General features: G+C 66.0%; 3 protein-coding genes across 3 annotated transcripts; 1 reads left to right on the forward strand and 2 right to left on the reverse strand.

The window, feature by feature from the left end:
• Nucleotides 1-240: 240 nt before the first annotated feature.
• Nucleotides 241-5545, forward strand: AMSG_01794 (cell division cycle protein 48; the record flags this gene model as incomplete). Its single annotated transcript, XM_013905852.1, has 3 exons — nucleotides 241-2025; nucleotides 2577-4665; nucleotides 4710-5545. 3 exons carry the CDS (start codon nucleotides 241-243, stop codon nucleotides 5543-5545), a joined length of 4710 nt encoding a protein of 1569 aa, XP_013761306.1.
• Nucleotides 5546-5607: 62 nt separating this feature from the next.
• AMSG_11668 (uncharacterized protein) lies at nucleotides 5608-12551 on the reverse strand (the record flags this gene model as incomplete). The annotated part of the gene is made up of 6 exons (XM_013906020.1): nucleotides 5608-6744; nucleotides 6828-7286; nucleotides 7711-7766; nucleotides 8043-8734; nucleotides 8828-11615; nucleotides 11651-12551. 6 exons carry the CDS (start codon nucleotides 12549-12551, stop codon nucleotides 5608-5610), a joined length of 6033 nt encoding a protein of 2010 aa, XP_013761474.1.
• A 664-nt stretch (nucleotides 12552-13215) lies between these two features.
• AMSG_11669 (uncharacterized protein) lies at nucleotides 13216-21780 on the reverse strand (the record flags this gene model as incomplete). The annotated part of the gene is made up of 1 exon (XM_013906021.1): nucleotides 13216-21780. The coding sequence occupies one exon, from the start codon at nucleotides 21778-21780 to the stop codon at nucleotides 13216-13218; it is 8565 nt and encodes a 2854-aa protein (XP_013761475.1).
• Between the last annotated feature and the right edge of the window lie 30 nt (nucleotides 21781-21810).

The following is a 21810-nucleotide window of genomic DNA, read 5'->3' on the forward strand; positions in this document are numbered from 1 at the left end:
GAGCTCGTCGTCGCCGAGCCGGCCGCGTCCGCCGCCGCCCGTCGCTGCCCGCTACCGGTTCCGCTGCCAAGCCCGTTGCCACAGCTTGATGATACAGGCCATACGCTGGAGAGTTTGCCGTCGGCCACGCGGATCATCTTTCATCCGCTCCTTGTCCGCCCAAACAGCAAGCCGCTCGTAGCGTGGGCCAATGTCAGCCCGCCGCCGCCGCCGCTCCGCATAGTTCTGGCGGCGTCGGCCATGTCGGCCGCTCTCGCCCCGGGCTCGCTCCTCCCGCTCCCATCAGGCAGGTTCCGTGGCTGGTTTGTCGTTGTAGCTGCTATTGAGACTGGCGATGGGATTTCGGCGCCGATTGCCCGGCTCCGGTCGCTCAATGTGGCTACGGCGCACACGTCGGCCTGGCCCGATCCACAGCTATTGGGCCTGCGCCCCTCGGCTGTGCTTGCTGACGAGCTTGCTGTCGCAGTCTCTGCCCTCGATCGCCCACGCCGCGAGCTCATGGCCTTTGTGGCGCGGGCCATGGCTGCGCCTGACGCGCTCGCCTCGTCCGGCTTGCCTGCGCCGCTCGGGGCGCTCGTCCACGGCCTGCCCGGTGTCGGCAAGTCGTTCCTCCTCGAGTCGTTTGCGCGGCGGGTGTGGGGCCAGAGCCGACCGTGGTTCAAGGTCTCTGCTCCGGCACTCTTTCAGACGATGCAAGGCGCGACCGAGCGCTTGGTCTCATCGCTCTTTGCCACCGCCGTCGCTACCGCGCCCTCGCTTCTCATCATCGACGAGCTGCAGGAGCTAGGCGCACCGCTTTCCAGCGGAGCAGACACCATTGAGGCCAGGGTCCTAGCTCAGCTCCTGCTCGAGCTCGACCGTCTCACCGCTAGCCCAGCCGGCCGCATGGTACTGGTGGTGGGCATCACCTCGGCGCCACTGACCGCCCTTGAGCCACGGCTGCGGACGCTTGGTCGCCTTGACACCGTCATTCACGTAGCGCCGCCGACCCGCGCCGAGCGTGGTGCCATCATCGACACACTCCTTGGCGAGCTCGAGCCGCTGCCGCAGCTGGTCGTCGCCCACGGCCTGGAGCACGTCAGTGCCGCACTTCTCAGCGCATCACACGGCTACGTTCCGGCCGATCTCGCAGCAGCGGTCCGGGCTCTGGCAGCCGCTGATGCCGCCGGCGAGGCTGCTGATGCAGCAAGTGCCGTCGCACTTGCGCTGGCGGCTGCCAACGTCCGGCCATCGCTTCTGGTCTCGGGAGTGGGCCAGCTGGTCGAGGCCTCGGCGCTGCCAGGCTTTGACTCGCTTGCAGGAGTCGACGAGGAGGAGGCACAGCTGCGGGCCTCACTTGTGCTCCCGTTTGCTCAGCCAGATGCTTTTGCAGCCGCCGGCATCAAGCCGCCGTCGGGCATTCTGCTCGTGGGCCCGTCCGGCGGCGGCAAGTCGGCGCTTGTCCGCGCTGCTGCCGCTGCCGCGCGCGTCAACCTGGTGGTGGTCACCGCGTCAGACGTGGTGTCCAAGGTTGTGGGCGAGACAGTGGCGCGCATTGCGGCCGTGTTTGAGACCGCCGCCGCTGCTGCGCCGTGCGTGCTCTTCTTTGACAATCTGGAGAATGTGGCACCACGCCGCGCCGCGCTCCACGGCGGTGCACCAGGCGACACCCCGGTTCATATCGACCGCATGCTTGCAGCGCTCCTCATCGAGATGGATGGCGCCGTGGCGCGCCGATCATCCGGCGAGCGGGTCGTCGTTGTGGCAACCGCGCACTCGACCGACGCCCTCGACACCGCTGTTCTCCGACCAGGCAGGCTTGACGTCCACATCCCGGTCGGCCCGCGAACACCGGCGCAACTCTGGGCCGTCTTCTGCCTCGCGCTCTCACGCATTGTGGTCGACTTTGATCCATCGATCCTCGATGACAACACAGCCGTCTTTGCCGCCATCGCCAACCTCGGCACGCCAGCCTCGGTCCTCGACGCCGTCCGAACCGCAGCAATGACAGCGCTGCGCGAGGACCTCAACACGACGTCGGTCTCCGTCGATCACCTGTATACCGCCCTTGGCATGGCATAAGTAAGAGCAACATCCGTCATTCGATGCCTCCCCAACGTGTCCCGCAGATGGGTGCCCAGCTGAGTTGAGCCCGACCGGGCCACAAATCCTTCCCTCGTCGCCGGCTGCCATCACTCCTCACTCTCCCCCTTCCCCTCCCCAAAGGGCATGGGACGACGCCGGAAGCGGCCCAGCCAAGGCGGGCGGAAGAAGGCAGCGGCACAAGCCAAGCCAGTGGTTGCTACAAGACCAAGTCCGAGCCGTGACCCTGTGCAGGCTGTGGTGGGTGGAAGCCAGCCGTCCCTCCTTCTCCACCTGGTCTCCTTCCTGGATGCGCCGTCCTTGGTGGCTGCTGCTTCCGTCTCCCGGGCATGGCGCACGGCCGCATCCTCCCCCCAGGCATGGGCTCATCCCCTGGTCACCCTCTCTGCCGTACGCCACGCCACCAACACTCCCTCCCTACACCCCCATACCCCGTCTCCTTCTCACTCACCCCCCTCCCCCACCCCCCCTCCCCGTCCTCCCCGTCCTTGCAGTCGTTCACCAACGCCCACATCCCGCGACTTCCGCTCGGTCTGGCACGACTGCGCCTCGCTCCAGAGGCGCAGCTGACGGAGCTTGGTCTTGCGCTGTTGGTTGGTCGGCTCTCATCATCGTTGCGCTTGTTGGATCTCTCTGCTACCGGATCGGCCTTCTCTCCCGATGCCCTCGCCCTGCTCTCGGCGAGTGTGGGCCTGCGCGAGCTGTATCTCCCGCCCCTGGTGCTTGGCTCCGATGGTACAGGTGCCAATGGTTTTGGCCTGCTTGACGCCCTTGCTCCGTCGCTTGTGGTCTTCTCTGCACCGTGTGCTGGCCTTGCGCCTGACATTCTCAAGTCGCTCGGCGCGTGTACTCGACTCACTCGGCTAGTGCTCGGCTCACCCACAACATCCACACCGCTCCCGCCACATGCCGACCTGGCGAGCCTTGTGCTCCCGCTGTCGCTCGTCTCCATCACACTCTGTGGATGGAGTGATTTGGAGCACGGGCTTGTGAACGCGCTGCTCACCGCGCCCAATGTTGGACATCTCGAGCTTGTCCGCTGCGGCTTTGCGGCACCCAACAATAGCGCTACACCGCCAGACTCTGTGAGCGAGCTTGTGCCGCGATCGGTTCCGCTCACGCTGGCACTTGTCGAGTGCTCGGGTGAGCTCGTGCTGTCGTCGGCCATCGCGCATCTGCGGGCTGTCGGCTCGCTGCCACTGCGGCAGCTGCTGCCGGCTGCGCCGCTGGCGAGCCTCGCGTCACTCGAGCTCTTCAATCTGGCGCCAGCGAAAGCCGCTGCGGTTGCCAACAACCTGCCGCCGCTCCCGGCTTTGGTGCGCTTTGCAGCAGCAGCGCCGCCGGCTGGTGCGTGGGAGGCCGAGATCGGGGTACCGCTGGTGAGAGGCCTTGCCGCGGCTGCACCGCGGCTGTGTGCACTTCATCTTGCGCGCGTGGTGGTCTCCGCCGGTGACATTGCTGGCCCTTTTGGTCGCTCGCCTCACCTCACTGCGATCGCACTCTCCGAATGCACAGTGACATTGCAGTCGTCGCCACCAGCGCAAGCCGGCGCCGACGCCTCTGTGCTGCCGCGGCTTGTTCTGTCACTCGAGTCATGCAAGGTTCTTCCTGGCGGCGTTCCCGCTGTGGTGGGACTAATTGCCTCGCGCCCGCTGACACTCTTCCTTGGGCCGAACACCTGGTTCCGGGCCGACGCTGCGGCCGATCTCATCCGCAAGCTGCCAGCCACGCTGCTGGGCCGGCTTGAGCTCTCGCTTGCGCCGTGTCACACGCTAAGCCTTGATGGCTTTGTCTCGTGCAACGGCTGCGGCCATGTCGATCCATCGGATGGCCTGCCTGTTTTGCAAGTCCTGGAGGCAACGCTCCTTTCCGAGTTTGGTGCCCGCGCTAGCGCGCTAGCCGCGGCACAGGCCAACACCAAGGCGACCAACACCGAGGCCGACGTGATGGCCGAGCTGGAGCGCTGGCGCGAACGGGCCGAGGCCGCTGAGGCCTCGGCTGCTGCCGCTCGCGCCGCCGCTGCATCGGCCACCGCCCGCGCCACAGACCTCGAGGCCAGCCTCAACAAGGAGATGCTCGCACGGCAAGTTGCCGAAGCCGCACCGTCGGTCAATGCGCAAAAGGCGCACAACGAGTCGGAAGAGCTGGCGCACGGCCACATGGTCAGGATCACCGAGCTTGAGCGCGACAAGAAGCGGCTCCTCGCCGACCAGATCGCACTCACACACAGTGTCAACACCGCCAGTGAGCGCCTTGTTCTCATCGAAGACATCTTGGCCAAGATCCTGGCGCCAGAGCGGGAAGCTAGCCCCGAGCTCGAGCTCGAGGCCGGCGACAGAGCGGGCGACTGTCCAGCTGCGGATGCCGACGCCGATGCCGATGCCAGCGACCGCGGCAGTGGTCCTGGAGAGGAGCTCTCGCTCCTGCCGGACTACTTTGGTGCCGGCGGCCTCTTTGCTGCCGACTCGCCGCTGCTCACGACGACTACTTCGGCGGCGGTCTCGCGCGAGCTCGAGGCGTGCATGGCTGACCTATCGCTTGCACCGCCGCCACCGCTGATGCAGGTGCCGGGCAAGGCCACAAGTAGCAAGAGTAGCAAGAGTGGCAAGAGTGGCAAGAGCGGCAAGGGGGAAAGAAGGGCAAGAAGGGCAAGAAGGGCAAGCGCCGCAAGAAGACCAAGGGCGGACAGCAGCAGAAGAAGGGCACAGGCGCCAAGCCCAAGCAAGCGCCGGAGCCAAAGCCAGAGCTTGCCAAGCAAACCGATGCGCAGCAGCAGCTGAACGCTCTCTCGTTGCGTGTTCTCGGCATTGCCAAGGAGCTCGCAGCAGCCGCGCCCGTGGCGGCCACGGCCCCGGTCTTCAAGCACGCGTCCAGGGACTATGCAGCTTCCGAGGCGCTAACGCTTGCGGGCATCGAGCCGTCTCGACTCGGCTCCCTTGACTGGGCAGGCTTTGACCGGCCGGACTCGCACTCGGGCGACGACGGACACGGGTGGGAGTCTGCTGACGACGACGATGACGATGTCGATGCTAAGATGTTCTTTGCGCCAAGGCGGGCGGTAATGCCGGCAGCGCAGCTGTCAACTGCTCGACGCAGCGAGAGTAAGGCCGAGGGCAACGACACCGATGATGGTGGCGACGATGATACGGACGACTTTATGGATCGTGGTGATGACATGCTCGCGCTGCTGCGCCAGCAGCGTGCGGCGCGGCGCAACGGAGGCACAAGCGGCACGGCTGCAGCCGAGGTGGCGCGAACGGACGAGGAAGAGATCGAGGCGATGATGTCTGCACAGCTCGCGCCAATCAAGCAGGTACTCCGCGAGGCGGCGAGCCAGCCGGTTCGCGCGCCGATCGCGCCGTCGCGAGCGCCAGCGGTCGAGTCAACACACGTGGTTGAGCCGATGAGCGGAGCGCCGTTTCGGCGCGGTGTGCGGCTCGCCAACCTGCGCCCCAAGCCGTAGAGCAGTACGGCTGCAACGAGAGAAGCCACTGGGTGTCGGCGCAGGTGCAGCCAGCCAGCTAGCTAGCTGAGAAGGAACGAGAAGGCGATGAGCGCCAACAAGAGGCCGATACAGATAAACGACATGATGGCGCGAGCGCTGTCGATAGGAATACCTGTGGCCACCACACCATACCACTCGCGGCCGCGAGTGGTGCGGCGGAGGCGTGGGTCAGCAGCGACACCCGGCGCCGAGACGGCACTGCCGGTCTGGCCCTTGGTCGCCGAGAGCGACGACGAGCCGCGACCGCCGCCAAAGACATAAAACTCAGAGTCGGGGTGGTAGTGGACACGATAGATGGGCATGGAGCGGACGGTAATCCGCTGGGCCACGAGCCGGGCGTTGTCCGGCACAATGAGCGGAGTGGCGCCAAGGACCTCTTCTATGACGTTGCGCATGGCCTCGGGGAGCGAAGTGGCGACGTCGTCCATGGTCAGCTTGTGCGGCTGGCGCAGTTCGTACAGCGCCGGCGAGAATGAGGAAAGAACGACCAGCTGGTCGATGGGCAACTTGCGAGCGAGATTGGAGTCTGTGCCTGGCACAAAAGCACGCTCAAAGCGCGGTGTCTGCCACATAGCGAGCAAGTCGGCGGCCTGCTTAGTTCGCCCCGTGCCCTCACACTGGGTGCAGACAACGGCGCCGTGCTGGCCGCACTGTTGGCAGGCGTTGTGGTGCTCGTAGTCGATACCCTCTCCATCGCACCATCCGCATGGCACCGAGCCGCTGCCTTCGCATCGTGAGCAACGCATGGCCGGGCGGTCACCGGCGAGGTCAACTGGGACGCGCAGCTCGTGGAAGGCCTGGAACGATGGCGGCGGCATGACGTCGAGCGACCACGGCGTGCCCGAGGCCGGGACTTCGACGGCGAGTGCAGAGGCGTCGGCGGGGCGCTCGGTCGGAACAAGCTTGCGGAACTCGAGAAACGACTCGAGAAAGACGGCAAAAGCACCAAGGCGCTCAATCGACTCGATAAAGACCGAGTCGGCAAAGTTGCGGCGGCGCATCTTGGTGCTTTTGATGTAGCGGCGGAGGGCCGAGCGAGCTTGTGACTCGGAGAGGCCCACATGGACGCCAATGTCGTGTGATGTGACGTCGCCGAAGCGGACTCTCCGCTGAGCCTCGTCCACCGAGTCGTCACCAGCAACCGATGCGCCGTCAGCCTGAGCCCGCGACGTCCGCCGCGACGTCCGACGCGACGACCGCCGCGAGCGGGCGGTGTCGTCGCCTTGGACAAGGCGACGACACCAGAGAGGTCCATCAGTGAGGTGTTGATGGTCTCGTCCACGGTGTTTGCAACGGGATTGTCCTCTGCGAGAGCGGCAAAGTGGGCGATGTCCTCAGGAGCCAACGGAACCCAGTCCGGATCGTCGATGGTTGCCGGTGGGCCGACGTCGAGCAGCGCAGAGCACGAGGCGCACTGAATAAGCGGAGTGGACATGGCGACAGCGAGCGAGGCTCCGCAGCTGTGGCACATGGCCACTCGGGTGAAGGCTCCGCCCCCGGTCTCCTGAACCTTGTCCTGCACAGGCTCGCCAGTGACGGCCGGCATGGAGCTGCCGCCAGCTATGGAGCCGACCGAATCGCCGGCAGCAGTCAGCGGGAAGCCCGAAGAGAACTCGGACATGGATGAGTCAAAGTCGCGCGAGACATTGGAGTTTGACGAGTTGCGCATCTTCCGTCGCTGCTTCTTGTTGGACGGGGGCTGGCGTGGCGGCGGGCAGTCGCTGGGCGCAACGTGGGACGGCATGGCGGTCATGGTCGGTGCCGCCTCGTCTCGCTCCTCCGACGGCACAACTTTGTTGCGCACACGGTTGGGGGGCATGGCTCGACCTCTCCGCAAGTACGTGTCGGTGACAAGTGTGTCCGTGGCGGTGCGGTGGGTATGGGTGCGGTGGGGTCACGGGTGCGGCTGAGAAGCCTTTCTGCCGAGGAACTCGGTGAACGGTTGCCGAATTCGATGCGATTGGCGGGTGAATGGCGAAAAAAAGTCTGTCCGCGCGTGGGTACGCCCTGCTTGGCGTGGCCACAGAAGGGAGGGCCGGTGGGGATGGGGGGAGGCAGGAGGAGGAGGAGGGGGGGGGAGGGGGGGGGGGGGGGGGGGGGGCTTGGTTTTACAGTTCATCTACCCGAAGCGAGTCGAAGCCGTCGGTGTCGACGAGGATGTCGACCGAGGCGCGTCGACCTGGCGAGGCCACGCGTGCCGGGACCGGGGATAGTTGACCGGCGTGAGCGGGACTTTGGTTGGGTTCGGTCGCATGAACTGGTCGCGGTGGAGGCGACGACGAGACAGCCGGAGACCGTGGCGGTGACGGAGATGGCGATGGCAATGGAGCTTGCGACAACAACAGTGATGGTGACGGTAGTGGCGAGGGCGATGGTGATGACGGTGGTGCCGGAGCATGCGCAGCGGCATACTCGTCTAGCATACGCTCGGCATCAGCATGGTTGCCTTGGGCACGACAGACAGCAACTTGGAGGGCCAGACGGACCTCAGGGTCTTCCAGTGGCGATGGTGCGGGCTCGCCGCGGGCAGCGGCACGGACCCAGGAGGAAATGGCAGCCATGGCGAGCTCGAGCGGCGAAGGGTCGCCTGTCGAGGACGCGACATCGTCGTCGGCTCGAGAAGCGCTCGCCAACAGCTCGAGCACCCGGGCGTACGAGTCCGAGAGCAACGCCGGAAGCTCGGGTGTGACGGCGGTGTCGCCGACACGATGAGCCAGCTCCTCAACCTCGGCAGTGAGAACCGCCAGCGACGACTCGAGGTCGTCAATGTCGATGGGTGCATCGGCGGTGAGCGCCTGGTCCTCGATAACGTCGAGAACGTGGAGGGCGCCGGACAGGCCGCCGTACTCGACGGTGGCGGCGAGCGCGTTGTTGACCAGAGCAACGGTGTGCTCTGAGCGCGAGTGGGCAGCAGCGGCAGCACGCGTGCGCTCGACTTCGAGCGCATCCAGGACTTGGATTAGCTGCTCTGAAAGCAGCCGAACCCGCTCCTGAGAACGAACGAAGGCGGCCGAGACCCGCATCCGCTCCAAGTACGCGCGCTCGAGCTCAGCAATGAGAAAGTCGGCGCCGTCGACAGCGGCGTGCAGTGGATAGAGGACATCCGCAAGCACATCGGACCAGCCGGCCTCTAGACCGGCGGCAGAGCTCTGTTGTTTTCAGTGGACAGTAAGGAAAAGGGGTGAGTGGAGGTGTTGCAGAGGCGTGGGAAAACGGAGTGGCAGGGTGAGTGAGCGCTACGCAGACGCAGACGCCGATGACAACGGCGACTGCGGCCGCGGCCGCGATTGGGTGCGGTGGGTGGTTGGAGGAGAGAGCATGGGCGAGAGCGAGTTGAACAATCGCTCCAGCGAGGTGTCGCCACGTGGCGGCGTCGACGGCGGAGGCCGCGCTGGTGCGGCTGTTGGAGTTGTTGGCGTCATGGCAGGCGACGACCGGTGCACCGACGAGGAGACTGGTGTCGATGGTGTCATCACCATTGGCGGTGGTGGTGACCCGTGAGCCATGGAAAACGAGAGCGACGACGAGGTCGAGGAGACCGCAAGGTGTGGTGGGAACGGAAAGTGAGCCATCGAGATGCGCGAGTGACACCACTCAATGATCCGCTTCATCGAAGCCCGAAGCTCGGCATTGGTTGACTGCAGCTGCTCAGTGGCTTGGACAAGGCCAGTGACGCGTGACTTTGCGACGTCGCGTTCGCGCGCTGCTTGGGTGGCGGCAGCCGAGGCCGACTTTGCGGCTGCAGCTTCACGCGCGGCCGAGTCGCGCAGACTAGCGAGCTCGGCGTCGTGGCTGGCGACGGCGTCGGCGGCTGCACGACGTGCAAGCTCCAGCTCGCTCTGAAGCGTTCCAAGTTCGCGCTCTAGGCGGAGCGTCTCGGCGTGCACGGCTGCGGTGATACGAGCGTCGACGTGGCGCTCGGCCTCGACCAGCTTGGCGTCGAGACGCGACTGGGCAGCGCGGAGGTCAGCACGAGCCTCACGCGCGGCGGCAGCCTCGCGGTCAGCCGTCGCGCGTGCAGTGCGTAGCTCTTGTTCAAGCGCGTAGACGCGGGCGTCTGTTTCCGACTCGAGTTGGCGCACGGTGTGGGCCGCCTTGCTGGTTGCAGCGTCAGCATCAGCCCGAGCAAGGTCGGCCTCACGGCGGGCGTCGGCCATGCCGGTGTGGAATCGAGCTATTGCATCCTCTCGGGCTTTGATCGCAGCCTCGAGTTCGTCCTCTGTGCGCTCAAGCCGATTGCGGAGCGAGCTGCAAGCTGCGCGGGAGGCTTCCAGGTCCTCAGTCAGAACGCGCACCCGCGCCTGCTCAGTCTCCAGAGCGGCCCTAGTCTCGCGAGCCCGTTCTGCGGTGGCTGCCAGCTCAGTCTCGGCCTGGTGGGCTTGTGCCTTTGCAGAGCAAAGTAAAGCCTCCGCTTGCTCCGCGTGGTTCTTGGACTCGGTGCCAGTAGCGGTCTGCTTCAGCTTGTGGTTGGCCTGCTGCAGCCTGATGTTGGCCTGCTGCAGCTTGTTCTCGGCCTCTCTGGCGCGGGCCTTGGTCTGATCGAGCTGACCCTCGGCCTGCGCGGCGCGGGCCTTGGCCTGATCGAGCTGACTCTCGGCCTGTTCGGCGCGGGTTCGGGCCTGATCGAGCTCGCCATCCATCCGCTCGACACGGACTCGGGCCTGATCGAGCTGATTCTCGGCCTGTTCGGCGCGGGTTCGGACCTGATCGAGCTCGCCATCCATCCGCTCGACACGGACTCGGACCTGATCGAGCTGACTCTCGGCCTGCTCGGCGCGGGTTCGGGTCTGATCGAGCTGACTCTCGGCCTGCTCGGCGCGGGTTCGGGTCTGATCGAGCTCGCCATCCATCCGCTCGACACGGACTCGGACCTGATCGAGCTGACTCTCGGCCTGCTCGGCGCGGGTTCGGGTCTGATCGAGCTGACTCTCGGCCTGTTCGGCGCGGGCCTTGGTCTGATCGAGCTGACTCTCGGCCTGCTCGGCGCGGATTCGGGTCTGATCGAGCTGACTCTCGGCCTGTTCGGCGCGGGCCTTGGTCTGATCGAGCTGACTCTCGGCCTGTTCGACACGGACTCGGGCCTGATCGAGCTGACTCTCGGCCTGCTCGGCGCGGGTTCGGGTCTGATCGAGCTGACTCTCGGCCTGTTCGGCGCGGGTTCGGACCTGATCGAGCTCGCCATCCATCCGCTCGACACGGACTCGGGCCTGATCGAGCTGACTCTCGGCCTGTTCGGCGCGGGCGCGGGCCTGATCGAGCTGACTCTCGGCCTGTTCGGCGCGGGTTCGGGTCTGAACGAGCTGACTCTCGGCCTGCTCGGCGCGGGCGCGGGCCTGATCGAGCTGACTCTCGGCCTGTTCGGCGCGGGTTCGGGCCTGATCGAGCTGGCTCTCGGCCTGCTCGACACGGGCCTGGACTTCCTCAAGCTCACCCTTCATCCGCTCGACACGGGCCAATGCATCCATCCGCTTCACATCGGCATGCGCGGCCGCAGCAAGATCCGCAGCCATGCCCATCCTCGCGCTCTCCAGCGAGTCGACTCTCGCCTGTGCGCGCGCTGCGACCTCGCGGCTCTCGGCCAACGCATGCTCAAGCTCCGTAACCCTGTCCTCGAGTGTCAGAGTCTCAATGCTTAGCTCGTGTAGCTCCAGCGGGTCACCACCCAGCTCAGGGGCTCCTGGAAACATCGGGAGCCCACCTTCAAGTACCGCGATCCGCCCACGCGCCGCAGTAAGTTCGGCCTCCAGTACAGCGATGCGGTGCTCGCTCGCATCAAGTCCCAGCGCCAGTGTCTCGTTGTGCTCACTGGCTGCCAACGCCGACGAGTCAAGGTCCACCGCAAGACCCGCCGCCTGACTCCGCAATGACGTCAGATCGCTCTCCAGTGCTGCCGCACGCGCCTGGCTTGATGCAATCTCGGCCTCCAGCGCACGGTTCCGCCCACGGAGCATTGCAATCTCGCTGTGCAGGATGGCCACTTGCTCCGCACTCGCCCGTCCACGCTCGTCCTTGCCACGCTGGATCTCGACTTGGTTTCAAGTGCAGCCAGCTGCGACTGCGTACTCGCCAGAGCAGTCTTGGTGCGTGCATGCTCGCCGTGCTCTTTGGCCAGCTCAGCCGCTGTAGTAGCGGCTGCAGCCTCGGCCGCTTCAACTTGGCGGGCCAGCCTCTCGCGCTCAGCACGCCATGCGCTCTCACTCGATGCGCGCTCACGGTGGGCCTCTTCCAGTCGCGCCGCAACCTCGGCCGATCTTGCCTCATTCAGCTGTCGCAGCTCATCGGCTGCTCGCTGCGTCGACTCGGTCTTGGCCAGCTCATGATGCAGCGACTCGATCTCCGCCTCAAGCGCAAGTGCAAAGCCCGTCGACGAGTTGAGCTGGGCCTGGAGCGCTGCCACGTGTTCGTCCGCGGCGACAGCGACGACCTTTTCGCGCTCGCGGGTCTCGTTGAGCTCGGCCACGGCTTGGTCACGAGTCTCCTCAAGCTCGACTTGCATCGCGACCAGCTCACCTTGAGATTCAAGCACAGTTGCCAGTTCCGACTCGACTGTACGCAGCCGAGTGCTCATCGCCTCCAGCCGCGACTCAGCTTCTGCCGTCCGCGCTTCCTGCTCCACAAGCTGCCGCCTCGCCTCGTCACGCGCGTCGCGGGTGCTCGACACCTCGGCCACCAGCGCGCGGGCCCGCGCAATGGCACGTGCCAAGGCAGAGCTTGCGCCTGCCACCCGATCACTGCTTGCGTTCTCCGCCTCGGACAACACAGCAGCCAGTTCGCCGAGTCGCTCGTCGCGCAATCGCGCCGACGCCGACGCTCGCTTCTCGGCTGCGGCAAGAAGCGCCTGCATCTCACTCACACGTTCGTTGCATTCCGCCAGCTGCCGCCGCATGTGCGCCTGCTCGTACTCGAGTTCGCCTTCCAGACTGGCGATGCGCTCTGCGCGTGCAATCAATTCGTCATGCGCCATGCCACACTCGCTAGTCCGCTCCCCCAGGGCTCGCCGCGCCTCCATCAACGCCTCCTCAGCATGAATCCGGGCCTGTTTCTCACGGTCAGCGCCATCCGAGGCACTCGCCAACTCCAGCTGCAGCCGTGCAATCATGTCACTCGCCGACGCCGCCTCTGCACGAGCTGCCTTGGCGTCGGTCTCGGCCTGGCGAGCTGCTCTTCGGCTGACCTCAAGTAGATTACTCAGTTCGGCATCTGCCCGCTGGGCGCGTGCATTTGTATCCGCAATGTCGACTTGACTTTGCGCAACTTCGGCCTCAGCCCGATCACCTCGGCGAACCGCCTCACTCAGCCGCCGTGCGAGCTGGCTTGCTCGGTCTTCTTCGCGAGCAAGCGCCTTGTGCATCTCGGCCACCTTGGTCTCCAGACGCGCAGCATCGGCCGCAGCACGTGAAGCCAGCTCCCGCTGCTCCTCAGACGCTTGACTCATCTCCGCCGACCGCCGCTCGGCGTCACGCAGCTCTGCTTCGGCTGACTCGGCCCGCTCGACAGCAGCGTCGCGCTCAGCCTCTGCCGCGCACGCACGTCGGACCGCTGCGTCCCGTCGGGTCTTGGCTTTGGCCAGCTCTATGTCGATCGCACGTTCGCGGTCAGCAGCCAGTTTCGCCTCAGCCAAGGACTCGTCACGGACCGTAATGGATGTCGCGACCAAGGCCTCGGCGGCTTCGGCGGCATCCTCCGCTACGTCCGCACGCTGCCGCCGTTGTCGACGCCGTCATCTCTTGTGCCCGCTTGGCTGCCTTCTCGCGCGCAGCCTCAGCCAGTTGCGCCAATTCCCGGCTCGACTCGGCATCCGCTTCCAGCTCGTGCGTTCGGGCCTTGGCCTGCCGAATCGCCTTTCGCGTGGCTATAAGCTGAGATTCGGCCTCATTGGCCCGGTTCAGTGCAGCCTCTAGGTCGCCCAATGCCTCCAGCTGTGCGACACGTGCCTTGGCCTCACTAAGATCGGACCGCATGGCGTACAATGCCAATGCGTCTTCTTCGCGTGCCTGCAATGCGTCGTGCCGTGCCTTCTCCAGCTCCTCTGCCAGTCGGGCTCTCTGCGCTTGCTCGATGACAACGAGCTGCTTCAGGCGCTCCACCTCGTCGGCGAATTGCCCCAGACGCGCATGATCGCGCTGGGCATCGCGCAGCTTGTACCGCAGCTCCGCCACCTCGCTTGTCTTGGCCTCCAGCTCCGAGGTATGACGCGTCGCCGCGGCAGTGAGCTCGCGTTTGGTGGCATCAAGTCGCTCTTCGAAGCCAGAGAGCTCATGGCGCAGCTCCGCCTCAGTCCGCTTGCTTTGGCGCTGCTGCCGCTCAAGCATCTCGCGCAAGGTCGTCACCTCGTCCGCGACCAGCTTCTCGTTCTTCGCGTGGGCGCTAGTTGCAGCATCTAGACGCGACGCTAGGTCTTCAACCTTGGCACTGGCGGCCTTAGCACTACGTCGAGCCTTGGTGGCAGCCGCGCGCTCGGCATCCAGCTCTGCGGCGTGGCGACGAGCACTTTCGCGCCGCTGGGTGCGCTCGCGGTCGAGCAGTGTCTGCAGCTCCACCATGGCAGCCTTCAGCTCCTTGGCGTGCGACCGCCCTCCTGCGCGGGCTTCCTGCAGCTCATCGCGCAGCGTCGCCGCCTCGACCGCCGCATCCTTTGCCCTTTGCTCGGCAGTCGCGAGGTCGGCTTCGGCTTCTTCTAGGCGGACCTGCAGCTGGGCCATGCGCCGGTTTGGCGCCTTTGCCCTCTCAGCGAGCTTGCGTCGCAGCGTCGCAGCATCTGCCAATGCAGCCTCTCGGTCAGCATTGAGCGAGCGAGCAACCTCACGGAGCTCGGCTTCGAGCTTGCGTCGCACGCTTTCAGTTTCGGCGCAAGCAGCCTCCCGCTCGACCACAGACGACCTCAGCTCGCTCTCGAGCCTCGCCACTTCCCGCCGCATATCCTCGCGCACGGCCTCGCGTTCCGCCACCGACGACCTCAGCTCGCTCTCGAGCCTCGCCACTTCCCGCCGCATATCCTCGCGCACGGCCTCGCGTTCCGCCACCGACGACCTCAGCTCGCTCTCGAGCCTCGCCACTTCCCGCCGCATATCCTCGCGCGCGGCCTCGCGTTCCTCCACCGACGACTCCAACTCACTCTCGAGCCTGGCGATCTCCAACTTGTCCGTCTCGGCTTGTGCCCGGCCATCGTCTCTACTCCCTGCGCGCACGTCTCTCATCACACGGGGGAACTCGGCAGACTCACGTACCTCATTAGCGCCTTCGGCGGCGCCGCGGACTTGCCGCTCCATCACTTCCTCAACCTTGGCCACCACGCTCTCCAACTGGCGCCGCAGATCCTCGTTGGTTGCACTATGGTCGTCTTGTGACTGGCCAGCACTCGCCTTGGCCACAGCAAGCTCGGCGGTAAGATCAGCCGCTCGAGTCGACGCCTCACGTGCCGCCCGCTGTGCAATGCTCAGATTCTCTTTCAGCACTTCGATTTGACCCGAGAGCGCTGCGGCGCGCGACGACTCGGCCTGTGCACGTTCCATCAGCCTCGCGTTCGTTGTCTTCAGCGTCTCTAGTGTCGCCTGTACTGCCGCGCTCATCCCAGCACCGGAGCTCGCTGCCTCTTTGCTGCTCTCCAGCCGCGCTTCCAGCCGCGCGACAACCACCTCCATTCTCGCATTCTTCTTGTCGACGCCCTCCTTCTCAAGCCGCACCTGTGTAAGTTCGGCCTTGCACTTGGCCAGTGCTTGCCTGAGGTCGCCTTCGCCCGTATGCGCCGCCGCATCGGTTTTTGCAGCTTCAAGCGCTGCCGTGAGTCGGGCAATGTCATCATCCTTGCCCGCAACAACGGTCCGCAGCCGAGCATCGGCTGCATTCGTGGCTTCAACGCGCGCGTGGTTCGCGGCTTGTCTGCACGCGTCAAGCTCGGCGCGAAGCTTGGTCGCCTTGGCGTCGGCAGCGTCGGCGTCGGCCCTCAGTCGCGTGATCTCGGAGTCGCGATCACCAAGGTCACGCTCGGTCTCGCGCCGCATGCTCACGAGCTTGTTCTGTGTTTCGGTCAGCTTTTCCGTCAACGACGCCACAGCCACTTCTTGCCGCGCCAGTTTCTGCTCCTGCTCGCGCACAAGCGCCTGTGCTGTTTTCAGCTCGTGGCTCAAATGCTCTCGCTCTGTCCGCGCATCAGAGCGCATCGCATCCGCCTGACTTGCCAACCGCGCCAGCTCCTCGTCCTTTCCGGCAATGGTTGCCTCGATGCGTGCCATGGCAGCTTCGGATGCTTCGCCGCGCGTCCGTGCCATCTCCTGATCGCGGGCAAGCAGTTGCTGTCGGAGCAATGTAATCTGCTCCTTCTCATCCTTCAACGCGGCGAGCAGCCGCTCAATCTCGCGATCGCGTCCTTTCAGGGCCCGGGTCGTCTCAGTGACCTCTGCTCGCTTCACCGCAAATGCCTGCTCCACCTGGTCGCACTCGGCAGACTTCTTAGCCAGCCGCTCCCTCGCCACACGCGCCTCGCCGGACAAACGCTCCATCGTCGCCTCTGCCTCGGCTCGCATCCGCTCGAATCGAGCTTCCGACTCCTTCACCCGACTCTCCAGTGATGCAATCTTGGCAACCTGTCGCGCAGCTTCCTCCCTCATTGCATCAAGATCGGTGTCCTTGGCGACCATGGCCGCCTGGATTCGCACCATGGCCTGCTCTGACGCCTCGCCGCGAGCGCGCGCCATTGCTTGGTCGCGCTCGAACAGCTCGGTCCGCAGCTGGCTGACCTCGCCTTGCGCCGCCTCAAGCTGAGTCTTCAACTCCGCGACCCGCGCCTCGGTGGCCTCGGCCTTGGCCGTCAGTGACGCCACACCTGCCGATGCATGCGCCAGTGCCTGCTCGCGGTCCTGCAGTGTGCTCCGAGCACGGCTAAGCTCTTCATCCCGGAGAGCAATTGCAGCACGGCCCTCACTCCGCGACGCCTCAAGTCGACTGGTAGCATCCTCGAGCTGTGCGCTAAGCGAGGTCACCCGGGCACGTTCATGTGCCAGCTCCTGCTCCAATTGGCGCAGTGCCGCATCCGCTTCCTTTCGTTCTTGCATGGCGGCGCTTTGATTGGCTTGTGCCTCCCGTGACAGCTTAGCCAGCTCTGCATCCTTGGCATTGATAGCCTTCTCAATTCTTGCCATAGCCGCGTCAGACGCCTCGCCACACTGAGGACTGCCGAGGTCGCGCTCGAGCAGCCGCGTTCGCAGCTCGTCGGCCTTGGCCTGAGCCTCGCGCGCTGCACTCTGCATCCGCTCGGCTTCGGCATTTGCCCGCGCGACCTCTTGGTCGCGGATCTCCAGCGCACGCTGTGCGTCGGCATGCATGCTTGCAAACCGCTTCTCGGCCTCGTCAACCTTGGCAGTCAGCGACAACATCGTCGCACTCTGCTCCGCGATCTTCTTCTCGCACTCGCGAAGCTCACCGCGGACGCACGCCAGCTCGTGGCTCTGTCCCTCTAGAGACTCCGCCTTGGCAGCAACCGACGCAAGCTGGGCTGCGTCCGCAATGTGCTTGGCCTCCGCGGCCTCTAGTCTCGTATTCAGATCAGTGGCACGTGCCTGGGCCTCAGCAAGTTTGGTCGACCGCGACGCAGCAGCAGCCCGTTCATGTGCAAGCTCTCCTTCGCAGCTCTTCAGCTCGGCACGAAGCGTGGACAGCTCCTCAGCCTGGGATGACATCGACTCCAGACGGCCCGTCAGCGACGCCACACTTGCCTTGGCAGCTGCCAGCTCCTCCTCCTTTGCGCGGACTGCTTCGTCCAGCTCGGCAGCGGCAGCTGATGCAGCCTCGTCGAGGCTGCGGACAAGCTCCTGCTCGTGCTCAATCAGTCGTGCTCTTGCCTCGCGGGCCTCGTGACTCGCCTGGGCTAGTTGCTCTGTCGCCGCGACCGCTTCGCTTCGAGCGTTTTCGCTCTCACTCCGCGCCACAGCAAGCTCGGCATCGCGGGCCGAGAGAAGACTCCTCAGCTCAGCCGCCTCCTCGGCATTAACTTGCGCGTCGGCCTCGGCCTCTTCGCGAGCACCTTGCAGTCGCTCCAGGTTGCCCAGCTCGGTCTCGAGACGTGCCGAGAGATCGCTGATCCTGGTGCGGAGGACACGATTGTCCTCCTCGAGTTGCGAGCGGCAGGACTCGAACGACGCCGTCGCCGCCTTCACCTCCCTCAGCTCGGCCTCGAGACTGGCGGCACGTTCCTGTGCCTTGGCAGACGCCGCAACAGCGTCGTCAGCACGCAACGTCAACGCTGCAATCGTCTGCTCGCGGGAGGCCGACGCCTCGTCGTTGCCTTGCTCCGCCAGCTCCAGACGGAGTGCCAGCTCCTGTGCGCGAGAGTTTGCGCGTCGGCCGGCCTCGTCAACCTCCTGCAGCTTGGCCTTGAGCTTGTCGACGGTCGCGGTACGATCTGCGAGCTCGCGCCGGACCATGGTCACCTCGACAGCAGCTGCGTCGCGTGCAGCGAGGGCATCCTTCCGGCCTGTGAGCTCTTCACGGATCCGGGCCTCGCACTCGGCAAGCGCGCTCTTCTGAGTCTCGATCGTGGTCTCCAGCTGCTCGATCCGGGACGTCAGCAGCCGTACTTCGGTCTCGGCCCGAGTCGCACGTGCTTCAACCGTGGCACGAGCCTCGCGCTCGGCGTGGAGTGGGCTTGCTTCAGCCGCCTTGGCCAGAGCTGCGTCGCGCTCGGCGCGAGTCTGGGCGACAACTTCCTCCGCCCTGGTCGCCCGGGCGTCACTACGCTCCACCTCGGCGGCAAGCCGCTGCGTCTCGCGCTCGCCTGCGGCTGCCCGGGAATCCGCGCTCGCACGCTCGGCCTCGGCAGTCCTCAGTGTGGCGCGAACCGAGTCGAGCTCCGCGCGGATGCGGTCCGCCGCAGCAGCAGCCTCGGTGCTTGCGTCGTAGTGGGCGGCGAGCTCGGCACGAGCCCGCTCGAGCTCGGCCTCGAGCGTCACCCGCGTCTCTCGTCCGGCATCGACCTGTCCTCGAAGCGTCGCGACCTCGTGCCGCAGCTCGGTCTGGTTCGCGTCAGAAGCCCGACGGAGCTCGTCGAGCTGGGCACGCGCCGCAGCCAGCTCGGCAGTGGATGTCGCGGCATGGCGCTCGCTCACACCTGCAGCTGTCTGCGCCTCAACGAGGGCATCGGTCGCACTCGCTAGCCGACGCGTCAGCTCATCGTGCTTCTCGCGTAAGTTCTCCAGCCGCACATTCAGTTCGGCCTCGCGAACCTTTGCGTTACCAGCGGCGTCACGCGCAGCACGCGCCTCCGCCTCGGCGCGGGCCACCCGCTCATCGACAGCGCGCATGGTCGAGGCAGCATTCTGGGCCTGGGCCGTCGACTCGGCGGCGGCGAGACGAGCCTCGTGCAGCTGGCTGGTCAAGCTCGCCAGCCGTCCATCGGACGAGGCCACCGAGTCCTTGAGGCGCGCATTGGTCTCGACAAGCTCGGAGACTCGGGCAGAGAGCACGTCGGCCTTCATGGCGAGCACTTGCTCGGCAGCACGCGACGCCGCGAGCGACTCGCGAAGCACTGAAACCGGCTCGTCGCCCATCCGAGCCTTGGACTCGCGCGCAAGCATGGCCTGCGACGACGCGGCGAGGCTCTCAAGCGCCGAATCCATCCGGCGCGCAAGCTGAGACAGGTCTGCCGTCGACGAGCCCATCGACTCGAGCTCACTGCGGACCTTCTCCACCTCGGTTGAGAGCTCGGCCAGATGCAGCTCGCCAATGGATCCGCTCGCTGGCCCGCGAGGTGCCAGTGGCGGTGAGACACCCGAGGCGGGCGACGCCTCGGCATCCTCGGAGCCGCTGCGGGAAGCACGGGCACGGCCGAGTGTTTCTAGCTGGGCCTCGAGCCGCTTCGTCTCGGCGGTCGCCACCTCGAGCTTGGCTTCGACAGCGGCAGCATCAGCCTGCGTAGACTCGGCATCTGCGCGGGCGCTGGAAAGATCGGCCTCGAGTTGAGAAATGTGGGCGGTGCGACTCTCGAGCACGCCGGCGAGCGATGCAAGCTCGGCAGCCGTCGACTCGGCGCGAGCCTCGGCACTGGCAGCACGGCTATCGGCAGTCGCCAGCTGCTCCAAGACACGCTCAAGCTCGGCAGCAGCGTGCCGCGAAGCCGCCGCAGACGACGCCGAGAGCTCAGCAGCGGCGTTGTCGGCCTCGAGGCGAGCGGTACGTGCGGCCGCAAGTGCCTTCTGTAGCCCACTAACCTCGTCCCGCATGGAGTCGACCTGAACTTGCAGTCCATTGGCGCGAGCTCCGGTCGCAGCGGCAGCCTGCTCGGCAAGCTCAGCGCGGGCAACCAAGTCTAAAATGCGCTGCTGTGCAGCGGCGAGCGCAGACTCGGACGCGGTCTTGGACTGCGCTGCTGCATGCTTGGCAGCTTCCACCTGTGCCTCGGCGTCCTCGGCGCGGGCAGTCATCTCCCTGCAAGCACGGCATGGCGTAGCGAGGGATGCGTTGGCGTTGGCAAGTTCCTCGCGAGCTGCACCGAGCTCGTTGACTGTTGCGCGGTGCTTGGCCCGAAGCTCATCAAGGACTGCAGTGAGCGAGGCGGCCTCGGCGGTGACCGCGGCGTGCCGGCCCTCGGCAGCGGCGAGTGCAGCCCGAGCCTCGGCAGTAGCAGCATCCCCAGCAAGCTGGGCGCGCTGCGCCATGGCGAGCTCGGCCTGGAGGCTCGTGGCCTGGTCGCGCCACGACGCTGCTTCGCGCTCGGCGGCCGCTTGGGCGGCGGCAGCAGCAGAGGCACGGCCATCGGCGTCAGCCCGCACGGAAGTCAGCTCGTCTTGAACCAAAGTCAGCGCTTCGGTGGCAGCAGTAGCGCGAGCCTCGGCGGTCGCAGCCGCCGCCGCCACTGCTGCGGCATCGACTTGCGACTCCGAGTGCTGCGAGCGGAGCGAGTCGAGTTCAGCGCCGAGAGCTGCGAGCTCCGCACGGCTGTCGGCGGCAGCGCGGCGCATGGAGGCCATCTGTGACTTGAGCACGTCAAGCTCGGCCGAGTCAACCGCATGTTGTGCCGCAGCTTTGTTGGCAGCGGCTCGGAACGCGTTGGCATCATCGGTTACCGCCACGAGCTGGTCATGGACGCGAGCGAGCTCACCTCGCAGCGCCTCAGACTCGGCCTGCTCGTCGCGTAGCGCATCGGCTGTCGACATCGAAGCCGCTTGCAGCGCCAGAAGCTCGGACCGCAGCTGGTCGATGTCGCCCGAGAGCGCAGCGGCGCGGGCCTGGGCCTCGGCAGAGTTGTGGACCAAGTTCTCCGAGAGGTAGTGCTGCCGACGGAGCTGGGCGTTTGACTCGCGGAGTTGCTCGTTCGAGCACGAGAGTAGGTGCAGCTGGGCCTGGAGCGAGGCAACGGTGGCATCACGCGAAGAGCCGCTTCCACTTCCACTCGCCGAGACACTGGAAGTGCCCGAGACGACGCTCTCGCCGCCGTCGGCAAGCGCAGCTGCAAGCCTGTCGCGTTCGTCACGGAGCTCCTCGTACCGAGCCTGCAGCTGGAACCGCGACTCGCGCTCGTCTTCGAGCTCAAGGCTGAGGCTCGTCGTGTGAGCGCTGCGACATGCGAGCTCGTTACGCTCGGTGGCCAGCTGGTCGCGCTCGGCAGCAAGCTCGTCACGCTCAGTGGCAAGCTCGACGTTTGACATCGTCAGCTCTTCCAGCTGAGCCAGCAGATCTGTAACGTGTGCCTGGACGTCTTCAGCGTAGGCAGAGGTCACATCGGCCTTGCCGGACTCGACAGCGAGGGTCGCCGAGACGTCTGCAAGGAGCGCATCGCGAGTGACACGAAAGCGTGCGCGCGAGTCTGCAGCGACTGCTGCCGCTGCGTCTGCAGCATCTGCAGCGTCTGTAGGGGCGTACGGCGGCGGGGAGGTCGGCTTGGGCGGAGCAGGGCGTCCGGCCAGTTCGGCGGTGCTGTGGTCATGGTCCTGGTCTCGCTGCGGCGGGAGCGGCTTGGGTGCAGCAGCATTGGCGCCAGCATAGGTAGCTGCAATGAGGTCGAGGGCAAGCTCCGGCTTTGTGCGCCGGTCGAGGTATGAGACGACGGACGGCTCGCAGACAAAGAGCTCGGCGAGGGTGGCCAGAGACGGCGGAGCCGGGCGGACGGTGGCGTTGGCGAGGACCGCGTGGCAAAGGTCGCTGAGGGCAGCGTCCTCGTCGGGGGAGACCACTGGCGCCACGCATGAGAGTAGGGCAGTCATGGCCGCCGGTGCGTCGCTGGATTGTAGCGG

This window comes from Thecamonas trahens, assembly GCF_000142905.1.
Source record: "Thecamonas trahens ATCC 50062 unplaced genomic scaffold supercont1.7, whole genome shotgun sequence".
In the NCBI taxonomy this organism is placed as follows: Eukaryota; order Apusomonadida; family Apusomonadidae; genus Thecamonas; species Thecamonas trahens.